This window comes from Aphanomyces invadans (genome assembly GCF_000520115.1).
Source record: "Aphanomyces invadans strain NJM9701 unplaced genomic scaffold supercont1.6, whole genome shotgun sequence".
Classification (NCBI taxonomy): Eukaryota; Oomycota; class Saprolegniomycetes; order Saprolegniales; family Verrucalvaceae; genus Aphanomyces; species Aphanomyces invadans.
Window position 1 is genome coordinate 54,220 of NW_008580151.1, and position 13,613 is coordinate 67,832.

At 57.3% G+C, this 13,613-nt stretch overlaps 8 protein-coding genes across 12 annotated transcripts in view; 4 read left to right on the top strand and 4 right to left on the bottom strand.

Annotated features, from left to right (window-relative positions):
• Positions 1-90: 90 nt before the first annotated feature.
• Positions 91-2,609, bottom strand: H310_03780 (hypothetical protein). The gene is made up of 8 exons (XM_008867770.1): positions 2,192-2,609; positions 1,671-2,143; positions 1,319-1,619; positions 1,190-1,274; positions 957-1,133; positions 716-910; positions 524-669; positions 91-465 (listed from the first exon to the last, which is right to left on the bottom strand). Exons 1-8 carry the CDS (start codon positions 2,470-2,472, stop codon positions 264-266), a joined length of 1,860 nt encoding a protein of 619 aa, XP_008865992.1. The 5' UTR covers positions 2,473-2,609; the 3' UTR covers positions 91-263.
• Positions 2,610-2,643: 34 nt separating this feature from the next.
• Positions 2,644-4,439, top strand: H310_03781. 2 transcript variants are annotated; one of them, XM_008867771.1, is made up of 3 exons: positions 2,644-3,108; positions 3,171-3,709; positions 3,763-4,439. In XM_008867771.1, the coding sequence occupies exons 2-3, from the start codon at positions 3,485-3,487 to the stop codon at positions 4,270-4,272; spliced, it is 735 nt and encodes a 244-aa protein (XP_008865993.1). In that variant the 5' UTR covers positions 2,644-3,108; positions 3,171-3,484; the 3' UTR covers positions 4,273-4,439. The 2 variants fall into 2 exon arrangements, with proteins under 2 accessions (XP_008865993.1, XP_008865994.1); XM_008867772.1 differs by having other exon boundaries at positions 2,644-3,709.
• On the bottom strand, positions 4,415-6,136 carry H310_03782. Of its 2 annotated transcripts, XM_008867773.1 has the most exons (4): positions 5,719-6,136; positions 5,237-5,670; positions 4,982-5,186; positions 4,415-4,935 (listed from the first exon to the last, which is right to left on the bottom strand). In XM_008867773.1, exons 1-2 carry the CDS (start codon positions 5,997-5,999, stop codon positions 5,259-5,261), a joined length of 693 nt encoding a protein of 230 aa, XP_008865995.1. In that variant the 5' UTR covers positions 6,000-6,136; the 3' UTR covers positions 4,415-4,935; positions 4,982-5,186; positions 5,237-5,258. The 2 variants fall into 2 exon arrangements, with proteins under 2 accessions (XP_008865995.1, XP_008865996.1); XM_008867774.1 differs by having other exon boundaries at positions 4,982-5,670.
• Positions 6,137-6,685: 549 nt separating this feature from the next.
• H310_03783 (hypothetical protein) lies at positions 6,686-7,714 on the bottom strand (the record flags this gene model as incomplete). The annotated part of the gene is made up of 1 exon (XM_008867775.1): positions 6,686-7,714. One exon carries the CDS (start codon positions 7,712-7,714, stop codon positions 6,686-6,688), a length of 1,029 nt encoding a protein of 342 aa, XP_008865997.1.
• A 619-nt stretch (positions 7,715-8,333) lies between these two features.
• On the bottom strand, positions 8,334-9,627 carry H310_03784 (hypothetical protein; the record flags this gene model as incomplete). Its single annotated transcript, XM_008867776.1, has 6 exons — positions 8,334-8,462; positions 8,509-8,713; positions 8,764-8,867; positions 8,919-9,095; positions 9,146-9,247; positions 9,277-9,627. The coding sequence occupies 6 exons, from the start codon at positions 9,625-9,627 to the stop codon at positions 8,334-8,336; spliced, it is 1,068 nt and encodes a 355-aa protein (XP_008865998.1).
• A 166-nt stretch (positions 9,628-9,793) lies between these two features.
• On the top strand, positions 9,794-11,131 carry H310_03785. 2 transcript variants are annotated; one of them, XM_008867778.1, is made up of 5 exons: positions 9,794-9,853; positions 9,906-10,089; positions 10,137-10,375; positions 10,421-10,582; positions 10,629-11,131. In XM_008867778.1, the coding sequence occupies exons 1-5, from the start codon at positions 9,830-9,832 to the stop codon at positions 10,905-10,907; spliced, it is 888 nt and encodes a 295-aa protein (XP_008866000.1). In that variant the 5' UTR covers positions 9,794-9,829; the 3' UTR covers positions 10,908-11,131. The 2 variants fall into 2 exon arrangements, with proteins under 2 accessions (XP_008866000.1, XP_008865999.1); XM_008867777.1 differs by having other exon boundaries at positions 10,421-11,131.
• Positions 11,132-11,185: 54 nt separating this feature from the next.
• Positions 11,186-12,426, top strand: H310_03786. Of its 2 annotated transcripts, XM_008867779.1 has the most exons (4): positions 11,186-11,384; positions 11,434-11,652; positions 11,697-12,030; positions 12,094-12,426. In XM_008867779.1, the coding sequence occupies exons 1-3, from the start codon at positions 11,192-11,194 to the stop codon at positions 11,990-11,992; spliced, it is 708 nt and encodes a 235-aa protein (XP_008866001.1). In that variant the 5' UTR covers positions 11,186-11,191; the 3' UTR covers positions 11,993-12,030; positions 12,094-12,426. The 2 variants fall into 2 exon arrangements, with proteins under 2 accessions (XP_008866001.1, XP_008866002.1); XM_008867780.1 differs by having other exon boundaries at positions 11,697-12,426.
• Positions 12,427-12,523: 97 nt separating this feature from the next.
• The window catches only part of H310_03787 (hypothetical protein), a gene marked incomplete at both ends in the record, with an annotated part of 1,893 nt that continues 803 nt past the window's right edge, over positions 12,524-13,613 (top strand). The window contains 6 exons of the mRNA XM_008867781.1: positions 12,524-12,715; positions 12,762-12,821; positions 12,868-13,068; positions 13,119-13,282; positions 13,333-13,472; positions 13,519-13,562. Of these exons, the coding sequence (XP_008866003.1) occupies positions 12,524-12,715; positions 12,762-12,821; positions 12,868-13,068; positions 13,119-13,282; positions 13,333-13,472; positions 13,519-13,562 (801 nt within the window). The remainder of the gene's footprint in view (positions 12,716-12,761; positions 12,822-12,867; positions 13,069-13,118; positions 13,283-13,332; positions 13,473-13,518; positions 13,563-13,613) is intronic.

A 13,613-nucleotide genomic window follows, 5' to 3' on the forward strand; every position in this document is an offset into this window, starting at 1 on the left:
GCCGTGATGGCCATCGCTTCAGCGACGTCAGGAGTGGGTCTCGATGGCATTCCATGCAGCGACGGATGGAAGGGGTGCGGATGGCGACTGGGCTTCGTCCCTGCACCACGTCGTACGATCGAGATGCCCAACCTTGAGCCCGAGTGCCAAGGTGTGTGCTGCGAACTTGACATCTGGCCAGGCAAAATGCGTTGGGTAGGTCATTTAGTAGTGTACATTTTGTAACGTAGAAGGGCACGACGTGTGCCGCGATTTCCTCTTGTCTACAACGGATCAACAGGGTTGGGGACTTCAACGTCGATTTGTTGCATCGACACGAGAGGCGGGTGCTCCTCCTTCTCGTTCCCTGCGACGACTTGTTCGGGACTCAATTCGTTTTGAACACGCTGCAGCCACGTCGCGGCCTTCTGATAGCACGAGTTGAGCTTGGTCGCAGCTTGAAAGCAATCCAACGCTTCGGGGAGCCTTTACACGAAACCGAACGTCAGTCATGCCCACCCAACGAGACGACACAACTGCGTACCGACGAGTGCTGTAGAAGCAGAGACCCATGTTGTGGTACGTAACGTGATGCTTGCCCATTTCTTCCAGCGAGCGCGTGTAGAACCGCAGCGCTTCTTCGTACTCGCGCATGCCGTAGTACACGCGGCCAATCTCGAACGCAATGTCCTGGTTCAAATGCCGATGAAACACGACAACAAACACATGAACGAACCTTTTCTTTGTCCAGTTGAAAGTAGTGGCGCCACGTGTTCTGGAGGCACAGCATCACGTCGACCTTGACCTTGGCGGTCGCTCCAGGCGTTTGGTCGAGGAATACGTCGCGGAATTTGTAAAACAAGTCGGCGTCGTAGAAACTGAGCTTCATCAGCGCCAGCACCCCCTTGAGACTCGGCGCCTTGACCTCTTCCTAATGCCACACTCAAAAGACCAGAGTTACTCGTGGATCGACGAACCTTCATGGCTTTTTGCATGACGAAGAAATCATTTGGACCAAATGACACCAGCGTATCGTCATACACATGAGCCACATTTGGGTATGCCGCACTCCGTTGGATCGACAGGTCCTCGACGTCCACTCCATCCTGCGGCGGCGGCGGCGCCGTGTCTTGCGGCACGACAAACAACGAAACCTGCGAATAGAGCCGCCATCGAGTGACCGTTGCCTCATGCATTCGAATGCAATTACCTTGAGGCTGGCTTCTTCCTGCGGATTGTGCAAGGCAAATCCGCCACGATGGGCGACGTAAATTCCCACGGCGTGATAATTCACCCTGCCCTCCGTCGTGACGATTCGTCGGGACACCACCAGACGTACATGACGGAGAAGCTGCCGTGGACCGCGATATGCGGGTCTTGCAATCCACGAAAGTGGTCGGGGTTCGTGTGGCCCTTGTCTCCTGACAGAATCAACATTTCGTTGCGACTGAGCTGCTTGAGGCGCTCGATCGCGTGCAGCGCTCCAATCGGGACCAAAAACGTGGCGGGCGAGTCGTTGTAGTAGTCGCAATACCACTTCAACACGGCGTTGATGTGCGGATTCGTGTAATAGTCGGCATCGATTGCATCGTAGCGATACAAGTTGCTCAATCGTTTGATGATGTCGGGGTCGAGCGGGTCTACATCGTCTCGATAACAAGTCGCGCCGTGAATCGTCCGCGACGCCGTACCCGTTTCGTTGAGGCGAGTCGATCCGACGCTGATGAGCCCTTGCTTGAGCACGCTGTGCTCCACTCGGAACAGCTCGTGGTGCAGAGTGTCAAACAAGTAGTTGGCAATCACACACATCGGGTTTTGGAGCGACTCGGACACAATCGAGTGCTTTGCATGGATCAGGTACAGCGACGAGTCGTGTGTGGCGTCGAAGATGGCAAAGTCCAGCGTGCCCCGCTGCACAAACGGCGCGAGTGCGGGGTGGGTCTGCCAGAACTTGAGGTTCGAGTCGGTGAAGTCGGTCATGACGTAGCGGATTTGACCGAGTGGAAACGATAGGTTCAACACGGCTTCCATGTCGTGCAGCCACTGCAAAAAGTAAAACGAAAACTTGCCGCTGCCCGTGCCCAGCTCGACAATGTAGAGCGGTTCCGTCGGATCCAGCTGAGTCAACGCGTCGCGCAAGTACGCCACAAACACTTGCACGTATCTACACGACAAATCAACCGTCCACTCTGTGCACGACCGGCGCGCGCACCTTTTCGCAATGAACGTGTTGGACGTGATGAAGTGCGGCACGATGCCCTGCGCCCACGACTCGACGCCTTGCCGGTCGTAAAACGAGCTCATGAGCTTCCACAGATGACTAGACGAAAACGGCGTAAACGTCTCGAGCTCAAATCGTTCCGGGCTGCTCGTGCGCGGCTCGTCCTCCTTGTCCGACACGGGCGGCGTCGTGAGGTCGACGTGCGGTTCCTCTTGGTTCTGCTCCAGCTGGGCCACACGGCGAGTTTCCGGGACTTCAGTCGTCAACGCCATAGTGCTCCTGTACGCCAACGACGGTGCTGCAACAGGTTGCTTCCAATGCAAGTGGCCGACGCGGCGCCGCCCGTGACGCCTCGGAAGATTAGAGTAAGATGCATTGTCGCAGGAAAACCCGTCAAACTAGATACAACCACCACCGCGACCTTTGGGCCACCGCCGAAAGGTCACACAAGATACGTTCGATAAATGCCGGTGGTGTAGAGGTCGAGTCCATCCGCCGCCGCGCATGGGTCCGACGTTCGTTTGCCTTGCAAAAGAATACGCGAGTCCATTCCGGGGCGGAATGAAGAGGGGTCCTGCGCTGTGCTTTTGGTGGCCATTGACCTGGCGACTTGGATGGCTACCCTCAGACGTGCGCGCCATCGTAGCCGCAAAGGCGATGGTAGAAGCGACTAGGATGTCGTGGTTGCACCGTAGAAAACGGATCGGCGTGTCAGCGACGTACGAGGAAACCGTGCCGAGCTTCTACACACTGCCGGCATATAAGAAAGCGAGGGCTGCCATGCCGTCGACTAGCCATTCCTCAAACCCGAGTGCAGACGGCCATGGACCCACCGCACCAGACCAGTTCGCATGTGCGCCACGACGACTCCAGCCCCATATCTGAGAAGACTCTCGGACACACACGAGGTTTCGATATGTACACAAAACGTTGGTTAACTCAGTTTTAACGTGACCAACTACACCCACAGGCTCGAACACGCGGCGCAGCGGAGATCTAAGCCCTTCTCCGTGCGAAGCAGCGACACCGAGTTGGACTCTTCGATGCCGCAGTCTGCGCAAACGGGTTGCAGATACCACGCACGCGGTGGCGCAGCTCCAGTTGACACAGCGGGTGGGGTCGGCGACATGGCCAAGGACGCGGCGGTGCCGCACGAGGTCCAGGGCCACTTTGAGTTAGGCGCCGCCGGGGCTCTTGCAGTGCGCAACCAGATGGCCACCCAATGGTCCAGAAGAGCTTCGCCGACCAACGGCCGGTTTCGACCCGACGTAGGCACTTCTCCCCATGGCTGTTGTGGTGTGGTTGGCGACAGGGAGCTGTTGCTTTGCTCCAACCCCGCAAGTTGGAGCCGTCGAGCCTGGACTTGCCGACGATGGCGCCACCGCTGCATGCCCACGACGCAACCAACCACCGCCACCACGACACTCAGGCCGACGGCGAGCCACATCCAGGCAGACATGGTTTTCGACGCCCGGGCCGACGTTGTGGTTGGAGTCGCCGTCGATTTCCGTAGGGACGCCGTCTGTCGGGGTGACGATTCCGTGGGCTTGTTCATATCGTAGGTCGCGACTGGTACCGCCACCGTCGGCGCCGTTGGTTTTGGACGCGTGCGTTCTGGCGTCGACGACGGGGGACTTGTCCTTTCTGGTGCCGACGCGATGCGGGTGGTAGTGGGGGGCGTTGCGGCGGTTGTCGCCGCCGGACGAGGTGGCGACACACCGCATGCAGCCGTCTCCGATCGCAGCGGCACGCATCCGAGCACGAGAGACGGTCGGTTGGGTAGTGCTTGGCAGCACGATCCGAACTCGAGACGCGGTTGGGGGCCCGGACACACGCCAATTCTCGACGTGCCTCCGCAGCTGGGGCCATCGGGGGCCGTGAACACGCCGGCTACGCCAACCACACTGACGTCGGTGCCACCCACCGACGACGCAAGACACATTGCCGCCACGACGACGGCGGCGCAAAAGATCACGAAGGAGCTCATTGTTGGTGGACTCTCGATATATTATTACCAAATGCACGACGATGGGCTTGGTCGGTTTGAACGAAATGACTTGGGGTTTGTATGAAAATCACCCGTGTCGATGGTTTCTACGCCCGTCAGACATTTTACAGCGCCGATGGTTTCTACCGCGCTGCCTTTTACAACGAGCTCCCCATGGCTGGGGGACGAGTGTGACGTATCGAGCCCGTTTCGATGCAATCGACCCGCAGGGGGGGACTCAACGCGGCGCCCCTGTCACGGCTACGTGAGGGGGCGATCTAGAGGGACGTACTCTTCGGAAACGAAAGAATCACAAGCGCTGCACGACAGCGCCATGGAACGACGTTGTCGACGCAAGAGATGGACGTTGTGTGGAGAGTGCCTTGGACGAACAATGAATTGGTGGTCATTGGACGAGTGATACGCAACGTGTAGCCAAGCGGCTCTCTGATGTCAAGGACTAGCGGGCTTTCTTCGCGTGTTGTGTCGCACATGAAATGGGATTGCGCAGAAGAGCGATGGAAGCAGAAGAGCGATGGAAGTGGAATGGCAAGGGAGTCCAAGTGCGACAGCGACAGGAATCGAGCAAACCTGCCGATCTATTGACACCGTTGACATCCTACTTTTTCTTCTTTTGCGCCTTCACCGTCTTGGCGTGTTTGGCCGAGTTGATGTGTGCGTTGTACTTTGTCTGCAAATTGAAGTGGGCTTTGCAAGCGAGGCACTGCCAACTGCTCTTCGTCGCAGCCTGCCATCCACCACGATGAGGGCAAGCGCACCGATGACCGACTCACCGCTCTTTCAGCGCTCTTTTTCGGCTTTGACTGGGCTGGCTTGGCCGAAGGAACAACAGCATCCACTGGTTCGACAAAGGTCGCGTCTTTGGCAAAGACGTACGTCTTGGCTCCTTGGTTCGACGGCGGCTCTCCCCGAAACGATGCCTGGTGTGTTCGCTGGGCCTCGTAGCCAGGATAGAGCGCCACGTCGAACCGATCCGTCCTACGAACAACATCTCCTACATCGTGTCCACCCCCACGATGAGTTTATACCGTTTGTGCTTCAACCCAGCTCTCACGGCCTGGCCAGCCACGTCCCATCGATTATAAAACAGCGTGTTTCGGAGAGCCACGTGGATTTCGCCCTTCGAGTCGTCCTTTGCATCCACTTAGCCGCGGTGTACAGAGACAAGTCGTGTGTGGCGTCGAAGATGGCAAAGTCCAGCGTGCCCCGCTGCACAAACGGCGCGAGTGCGGGGTGGGTCTGCCAGAACTTGAGGTTCGAGTCGGTGAAGTCGGTCATGACGTAGCGGATTTGACCGAGTGGAAACGATAGGTTCAACACGGCTTCCATGTCGTGCAGCCACTGCAAAAAGTAAAACGAAAACTTGCCGCTGCCCGTGCCCAGCTCGACAATGTAGAGCGGTTCCGTCGGATCCAGCTGAGTCAACGCGTCGCGCAAGTACGCCACAAACACTTGCACGTATCTACACGACAAATCAACTGTCCACTCTGTGCACGACCGGCGCGCGCACCTTTTCGCAATGAACGTGTTGGACGTGATGAAGTGCGGCACGATGCCCTGCGCCCACGACTCGACGCCTTGCCGGTCGTAAAACGAGCTCATGAGCTTCCACAGATGACTAGACGAAAACGGCGTAAACGTCTCGAGCTCAAATCGTTCCGGGCTGCTCGTGCGCGGCTCGTCCTCCTTGTCCGACACGGGCGGCGTCGTGAGGTCGACGTGCGGTTCCTCTTGGTTCTGCTCCAGCTGGGCCACACGGCGAGTTTCCGGGACTTCAGTCGTCAACGCCATAGTGCTCCTGTACGCCAACGACGGTGCTGCAACAGGTTGCTTCCAATGCAAGTGGCCGACGCGGCGCCGCCCGTGACGCCTCGGAAGATTAGAGTAAGATGCATTGTCGCAGGAAAACCCGTCAAACTAGATACAACCACCACCGCGACCTTTGGGCCACCGCCGAAAGGTCACACAAGATACGTTCGATAAATGCCGGTGGTGTAGAGGTCGAGTCCATCCGCCGCCGCGCATGGGTCCGACGTTCGTTTGCCTTGCAAAAGAATACGCGAGTCCATTCCGGGGCGGAATGAAGAGGGGTCCTGCGCTGTGCTTTTGGTGGCCATTGACCTGGCGACTTGGATGGCTACCCTCAGACGTGCGCGCCATCGTAGCCGCAAAGGCGATGGTAGAAGCGACTAGGATGTCGTGGTTGCACCGTAGAAAACGGATCGGCGTGTCAGCGACGTACGAGGAAACCGTGCCGAGCTTCTACACACTGCCGGCATATAAGAAAGCGAGGGCTGCCATGCCGTCGACTAGCCATTCCTCAAACCCGAGTGCAGACGGCCATGGACCCACCGCACCAGACCAGTTCGCATGTGCGCCACGACGACTCCAGCCCCATATCTGAGAAGACTCTCGGACACACACGAGGTTTCGATATGTACACAAAACGTTGGTTAACTCAGTTTTAACGTGACCAACTACACCCACAGGCTCGAACACGCGGCGCAGCGGAGATCTAAGCCCTTCTCCGTGCGAAGCAGCGACACCGAGTTGGACTCTTCGATGCCGCAGTCTGCGCAAACGGGTTGCAGATACCACGCACGCGGTGGCGCAGCTCCAGTTGACACAGCGGGTGGGGTCGGCGACATGGCCAAGGACGCGGCGGTGCCGCACGAGGTCCAGGGCCACTTTGAGTTAGGCGCCGCCGGGGCTCTTGCAGTGCGCAACCAGATGGCCACCCAATGGTCCAGAAGAGCTTCGCCGACCAACGGCCGGTTTCGACCCGACGTAGGCACTTCTCCCCATGGCTGTTGTGGTGTGGTTGGCGACAGGGAGCTGTTGCTTTGCTCCAACCCCGCAAGTTGGAGCCGTCGAGCCTGGACTTGCCGACGATGGCGCCACCGCTGCATGCCCACGACGCAACCAACCACCGCCACCACGACACTCAGGCCGACGGCGAGCCACATCCAGGCAGACATGGTTTTCGACGCCCGGGCCGACGTTGTGGTTGGAGTCGCCGTCGATTTCCGTAGGGACGCCGTCTGTCGGGGTGACGATTCCGTGGGCTTGTTCATATCGTAGGTCGCGACTGGTACCGCCACCGTCGACGCCGTTGGTTTTGGACGCGTGCGTTCTGGCGTCGACGACGGGGGACTTGTCCTTTCTGGTGCCGACGCGATGCGGGTGGTAGTGGGGGGCGTTGCGGCGGTTGTCGCCGCCGGACGAGGTGGCGACACACCGCATGCAGCCGTCTCCGATCGCAGCGGCACGCATCCGAGCACGAGAGACGGTCGGTTGGGTAGTGCTTGGCAGCACGATCCGAACTCGAGACGCGGTTGGGGGCCCGGACACACGCCAATTCTCGACGTGCCTCCGCAGCTGGGGCCATCGGGGGCCGTGAACACGCCGGCTACGCCAACCACACTGACGTCGGTGCCACCCACCGACGACGCAAGACACATTGCCGCCACGACGACGGCGGCGCAAAAGATCACGAAGGAGCTCATTGTTGGTGGACTCTCGATATATTATTACCAAATGCACGACGATGGGCTTGGTCGGTTTGAACGAAATGACTTGGGGTTTGTATGAAAATCACCCGTGTCGATGGTTTCTACGCCCGTCAGACATTTTACAGCGCCGATGGTTTCTACCGCGCTGCCTTTTACAACGAGCTCCCCATGGCTGGGGGACGAGTGTGACGTATCGAGCCCGTTTCGATGCAATCGACCCGCAGGGGGGGACTCAACGCGGCGCCCCTGTCACGGCTACGTGAGGGGGCGATCTAGAGGGACGTACTCTTCGGAAACGAAAGAATCACAAGCGCTGCACGACAGCGCCATGGAACGACGTTGTCGACGCAAGAGATGGACGTTGTGTGGAGAGTGCCTTGGACGAACAATGAATTGGTGGTCATTGGACGAGTGATACGCAACGTGTAGCCAAGCGGCTCTCTGATGTCAAGGACTAGCGGGCTTTCTTCGCGTGTTGTGTCGCACATGAAATGGGATTGCGCAGAAGAGCGATGGAAGCAGAAGAGCGATGGAAGTGGAATGGCAAGGGAGTCCAAGTGCGACAGCGACAGGAATCGAGCAAACCTGCCGATCTATTGACACCGTTGACATCCTACTTTTTCTTCTTTTGCGCCTTCACCGTCTTGGCGTGTTTGGCCGAGTTGATGTGTGCGTTGTACTTTGTCTGCAAATTGAAGTGGGCTTTGCAAGCGAGGCACTGCCAACTGCTCTTCGTCGCAGCCTGCCATCCACCACGATGAGGGCAAGCGCACCGACGACCGACTCACCGCTTTTTCAGCGCTCTTTTTCGGCTTTGACTGGGCTGGCTTGGCCGAAGGAACAACAGCATCCACTGGTTCGACAAAGGTCGCGTCTTTGGCAAAGACGTACGTCTTGGCTCCTTGGGTCGACGGCGGCTCTCCTCGAAACGATGCCGGGTGTGTTCGCTGGGCCTCGTAGCCAGGATAGAGCGCCACGTCGAACCGATCCGTCCTACGAACAACATCTCCTACATCGTGTCCACCCCCACGATGAGTTTATACCGTTTGTGCTTCAACCCAGCTCTCACGGCCTGGCCAGCCACGTCCCATCGATTATAAAACAGCGTGTTTCGGAGAGCCACGTGGATTTCGCCCTTCGAGTCGTCCTTTGTATCGACTTAGCCGCGGACGTATCAATCGAATGAACGTGGACGCACCAAGAAGTCTCTGGCCGACTTGAAGAACCGATGCAACAGGTCTTGGTTCTTCTCCACGTCGTCCTCGGTCGCCCCACCCAAATGCGGAAAGTTGAACAGAATGCGATCGAAAGTGACATTACGAATCCATTGCTCGCGCTTCAAGTTGGTCGCATCCACCCCAACGTGGATTTGTGCCTGACACGGACCTGTCGAGTCCAACTGGGGATCGAAGGAGTCTAACTTACTTGGGTGACTTTCAATCCACGAATATTCGCAGACACGTTGGGGTACTTGGCCAGGAGCTCTGCTTCGCTGTCGTACACCGTCGCGACAAACTTAGCTCCACCCTACACATCACAATCCATTGAATCGGTACAAGGCCGTCGGCGACTGCAGCAGCAGCAGCACTTTCCAGTCGGGTGGCCAGCGCCAGTGAAAACGAGAAATCTCCATCGCCCACCACCAGCACACGATGTCTGTCCGATACACCGCCGACTATCTTTGGGTTTGGGTTGGAAATGTTGGCCTGGAGGAAAGCAGACGAAGCACTCGCATCGACGTGGGCATTCAAGTGTAGCGACAATGGCACATTGTGTTTGACCTTGGCGGCGACCTTCTTCTTCACAGGCTGTACAACATCACGTGTCTTGTTGTCGGAAACCTTCTTTTTGCCCCCCTTGCGTGGATGCGTTGCCGCATTCCTCTGCTTTGTGCCATGCTTGGCCATTGTCGTCGTCCACTGCTAATGGATGGCGCTTCAAGCACAACTTTGGCGCTTCCTTGGAAAGTCAATACAAAATCATGCAGGTTTACATTCTCCAATTGGAATATGATTTTTTTAGCCAATCAAAACCTACAACATTTGCACTTTTACCCAATTATATTTCGTTTCCGTGCTTCCGCATAACATTGGAATTGCCACCCGCGCCATGACCGCGGCAGTGACCGTCGAGGTAAGCTCGCGGAGCTGCCTTCGCTCAAGTCTAACGATGGCTGTCGCTGCAGTTTGAGAATCTCGAGTTCAAGTATGCAGAGACATTCGCTGGCATCGACGTGAGCGGCGGCCCGATCCTCAGGAACATCAACATGAGGTTTCTCGCAGGGCAGCGCATTCTCTTGGTCGGCGGCAACGGCGCCGGAAAGAGCACCCTGCTCAAAATGATTGGGGGGAAGCACTTGCCCACAAGCGGTACTTGTTCTTCCACGCGACGGCGCCTGATGTAGTTGAATGTGTAGGTGGGTGTTGGGAACTCGGCCATCGCGACAGCTTTCGCGACACCACGCTCAACAACAAGCGCACCATGGCCACGTCAGAATGGGGCACGCGATCCATTACGTTTGCATCGCATTCTGCGGCGTACTCGGCCGATATTGCTGTCGAAGAGATGATGGTCAAGTTGCAGCAAACATACCCCGACCGCCGCGCCAAACTCCTCAAGTGCCTCCGCATCGACCTGTCTTGGCGTATGCACAAGGTGCTTCATTTCCTTTTCACATTCACTTGCTAACGCGATATACAGCTCTCAACGGGGCAGCGTTGCCGCGTGCAGTTGTTCTTGGCCCTCTTGCGCCCGTCGCAACTGATCGTGCTCGACGAGGTACTGGGGTGCCTCGACATCATATCTCGAGTGAACATTCTCGATTTTCTGCGCCATGAGAGCGAAGGCCCCCAAAAGGCGACGGTACGGCGGCTCGGCCCCACGTACACTCTTCTGACCTCCGTCCAAGGTGATCATGGCGTCCCATGTGTTTGACGGAATGGAACAGTGGGCGTCGCATGTCTTGTACCTCCGCGACGGACAAGTCGCGTTTTTCGACGAGCTGGCCAACGTCCCGCTAAAAGGAAACGACAGACTGTCCATCTACCACACGACGGAAGCGTGGTTGCGCGAAGAGGAAGACCAGCCGGAAAAGGAAGCGAGCGCGACGGGCGCCCTCGAAAACGCCCAGAACCGAGCTGGCGGGTTTGCCAATGGACGACTCGGCGACTATTCCCATCAAATTTAAGTCGCTGGGCGGAGGACGTGTGAGAGACTTCTGGATCGTGCCAGCCCAGCGTTGTGCGTCGAGATAACTCAGCATCCGACTCGGGCACAGTTAGAGGCGCCAAACCTGCCATGACATGAGCAATTAAGGCATTCAGTTGTCGTGATGATCGTCCTCGACAGAGCTTGGACTTTGCGCTTCTGCGGCAGGTTGTACACAAGGACAACCCCCGTTGAGAAATGCCAGCGGATTGAATCGCCTTGGAGCTCTATATTTAGAGCGTAGCCCACCTCGACGCAGGGGGGATGCCGCAAAAGCCCGTGGCATATGCCGCCGAATATGAGTTCGCCGATGAAAACGTCGTCGCGATGCGGAGGAGGCTGCACATGGACGCCATGCACCTCGAGCACATGCGAACGATGCAACCCCCGATCAAGAAAGATATCGTGCATACGATCATCAAGTCGCCCAACAAAAAGAAACAACAACTCCTCGAAGGTAAATCCGCCGTGCCAAGTACACCTAGTGGTAATGGTCTGCTTCCTAGATCGTCAGCTCTCGATCGCGACGGAGAACGAGCACCTGGTCGAGCGCATGCAGCGAATCGTGACCCGCCGCAACAAATTGTCGATCCCACCTATCTCGAAGCCATCCAACCAGCGACTCCGCCAGAAGATGCACTCGAAAATACGACAGGAAAACCGAGTGATGAAAGATCATCTTCAGAGCGTCAAAGGAACGTATAGCACGGCGCAGTGGAAGCGGGGTAAGCTCCTCGTATGCATCGCTGTCACTCACTCGACAAGCCAGACGCGGAAACGGCTGCACGCCTAGCGCAGCGAATCTCAAAAGCCCCAAAACGATCCAAGCTCCGCTTGATTGCCGCCGACGAGCCACGTCATTCCCCCAACAACCCTGCACCGCCCGAGTTTGAGTTCCTAGTCCTCAACGACATTGACGAAGAGATGCCCATGCGCACCGCAAAGGAAATCAAGGCGCAAATCCAGTCCAAGCTGCCTCTCATCCACAACAAGGCAGCTGCGTACTTGACAAAGGAGCTGACACACCCTGACCCGTTTCAAGTTACCAGGCGGCCCTTCGAATAACACTTGGATACGGGTGGTTCGCCCCGACAGTGGAGGCGGTATGTTGGCAGCAAAGATGACCCCGACCGCCACCTTGCCGACGACACATTGCACTTCCGTAGCCATTTGAAGACTCTGCCCATTGTACAGACAAAACGATGTATACCGCAATGCGTGCCGCGCTATCCCTCGACAAGACCATCGTCTGCGCTGGTCCCATGCGCGAGACCGCCTGAAACATCATCCATCCTCGATTGGCGACGGAGAATGCTGCCAATTCGCGGTTCTTGGGCCTGACGCGTGCAGTTCGCCTACGGCGCATGGCTTCACTCGACCTAAGCGTTCCATAAAGACCCTCTTCCGTAGCTGCCCCTTATCCTTAGCACTGTGTTGTCTCTAGTCGTGCGGCGATCGAGGTCGTCGCCACCTTGGTGGTGCATGCCACCAACTCTCGCTTAAACGGATGGACCAATCAATTTGGCCCATTCAAGGATAACTACTTTTGATTGGTTCAAATCCATCGAGGTGATACTCCAACGATTGCGACGGACCATGGGGAGCGAACCTGCGGCAACCATCTACCCCGAGAGCGCCACGTTGACGGCGACGTGCAACCCGTACCTGGACTTCTACCGATCCTTTCAGAAGTCCCAGCCCAAAGAGATGGCTCGGATCTTTGACCCGGACCTGGATGACGAGACCCGTGAAGAATTGTTCAACGCGGTGGACGACAATGTCGCAGCGGTGCGTCTCGCTCGATTCCATCAACGCAAGGCTCACTGCAGCGTAGAAATACTCATGGGCAATCCCGGACGAGCGCGCGCTTCGCATTATCAAGCACTACGGACCGGTACGGCACGCCGCTCACGCGTACACATCTGATACCGTGACATTAGATTGTCGAAATCGGCGCAGGCACGGGGTACTGGGGCCGATTGCTGCAACTTCGTGGTGTCGACATCAAATGTTTTGATTTGCATGTTCCTGGAGACGAGAGCGCGAACGGTGCGGACAGCGACGACGCCTCCGACGAAGAACGGGATGTCGACGATAGTCCGCGCATGACGTGGCTGGAGGTTGAGCAAGGCACGCCAGAGGTGCGAACCACAAACGTTTAGCCAAACGACTGAGACTGCATTCGCGCCAGGTCCTCACGAAGCACAAAAATCGGACTCTGCTCTTGTGCTACCCCGACGACTACGAAGACAGTGACGAGTCGATGGCCGAAGCATGCCTCAACTACTACACTGGCGAATACGTGATTCACATCGGCGAGTTGTTTGGCCACACGTTGTGTTTGCCCGAGCCGTGGTAAGCCCCGATCTTCATTTCGTGGATCACGTCATATACATTCTGTGTAGGGGCCGCACGTCGTCGCCCGAGTTCCAGACGCGACTGGCAGCCGTCTTTCACAAGATTCTGCAGGTGCCGCTCCACTCGTGGCATTCCAGCGTCGACACGCTGACGGTGTGGAAGCGCACCAAGACATGCATCGTCGATGGTACACACTCGAACGGGGTCGTCATATCCTAATATCGACGATGTAGATGGCATGTACGCTTTCATTCCGGCCGACGAACAGCTCAACATGGTGATGGCCAGCCCGAGTACGGAGCATCTCCTGCACGACGCACCGACCAAA

Excerpts from the sequence above, each read along its gene's own strand:
- H310_03782 (XM_008867773.1), bottom strand. The coding sequence starts at position 5,999 with ATGGCGTTGACGACTGAAGTCCCGGAAACTCGCCGTGTGGCCCAGCTG. Across the intron at positions 5,671-5,718 it reads AACACGTTCATTGCGAAAAG|ATACGTGCAAGTGTTTGTGG; the intron begins GTGCGCGCGCCG and ends TTTGTCGTGTAG.
- H310_03786 (XM_008867780.1), top strand. The coding sequence starts at position 11,192 with ATGCCGCAAAAGCCCGTGGCATATGCCGCCGAATATGAGTTCGCCGAT. Across the intron at positions 11,385-11,433 it reads GAAACAACAACTCCTCGAAG|ATCGTCAGCTCTCGATCGCG; the intron begins GTAAATCCGCCG and ends TCTGCTTCCTAG. Across the intron at positions 11,653-11,696 it reads CACGGCGCAGTGGAAGCGGG|ACGCGGAAACGGCTGCACGC; the intron begins GTAAGCTCCTCG and ends TCGACAAGCCAG.
- H310_03780 (XM_008867770.1), bottom strand. The coding sequence starts at position 2,472 with ATGGCGTTGACGACTGAAGTCCCGGAAACTCGCCGTGTGGCCCAGCTG. Across the intron at positions 2,144-2,191 it reads AACACGTTCATTGCGAAAAG|ATACGTGCAAGTGTTTGTGG; the intron begins GTGCGCGCGCCG and ends TTTGTCGTGTAG. Across the intron at positions 466-523 it reads TGCTTCTACAGCACTCGTCG|GCTCCCCGAAGCGTTGGATT; the intron begins GTACGCAGTTGT and ends TTTCGTGTAAAG.
- H310_03785 (XM_008867778.1), top strand. The coding sequence starts at position 9,830 with ATGACCGCGGCAGTGACCGTCGAG. Across the intron at positions 10,090-10,136 it reads GAAGCACTTGCCCACAAGCG|GTGGGTGTTGGGAACTCGGC; the intron begins GTACTTGTTCTT and ends TTGAATGTGTAG. Across the intron at positions 10,583-10,628 it reads AAGGCCCCCAAAAGGCGACG|GTGATCATGGCGTCCCATGT; the intron begins GTACGGCGGCTC and ends CCTCCGTCCAAG.
- H310_03781 (XM_008867772.1), top strand. The coding sequence starts at position 3,485 with ATGGCTGTTGTGGTGTGGTTGGCGACAGGGAGCTGTTGCTTTGCTCCA. Across the intron at positions 3,710-3,762 it reads TGGAGTCGCCGTCGATTTCC|GTCGCGACTGGTACCGCCAC; the intron begins GTAGGGACGCCG and ends TTCATATCGTAG.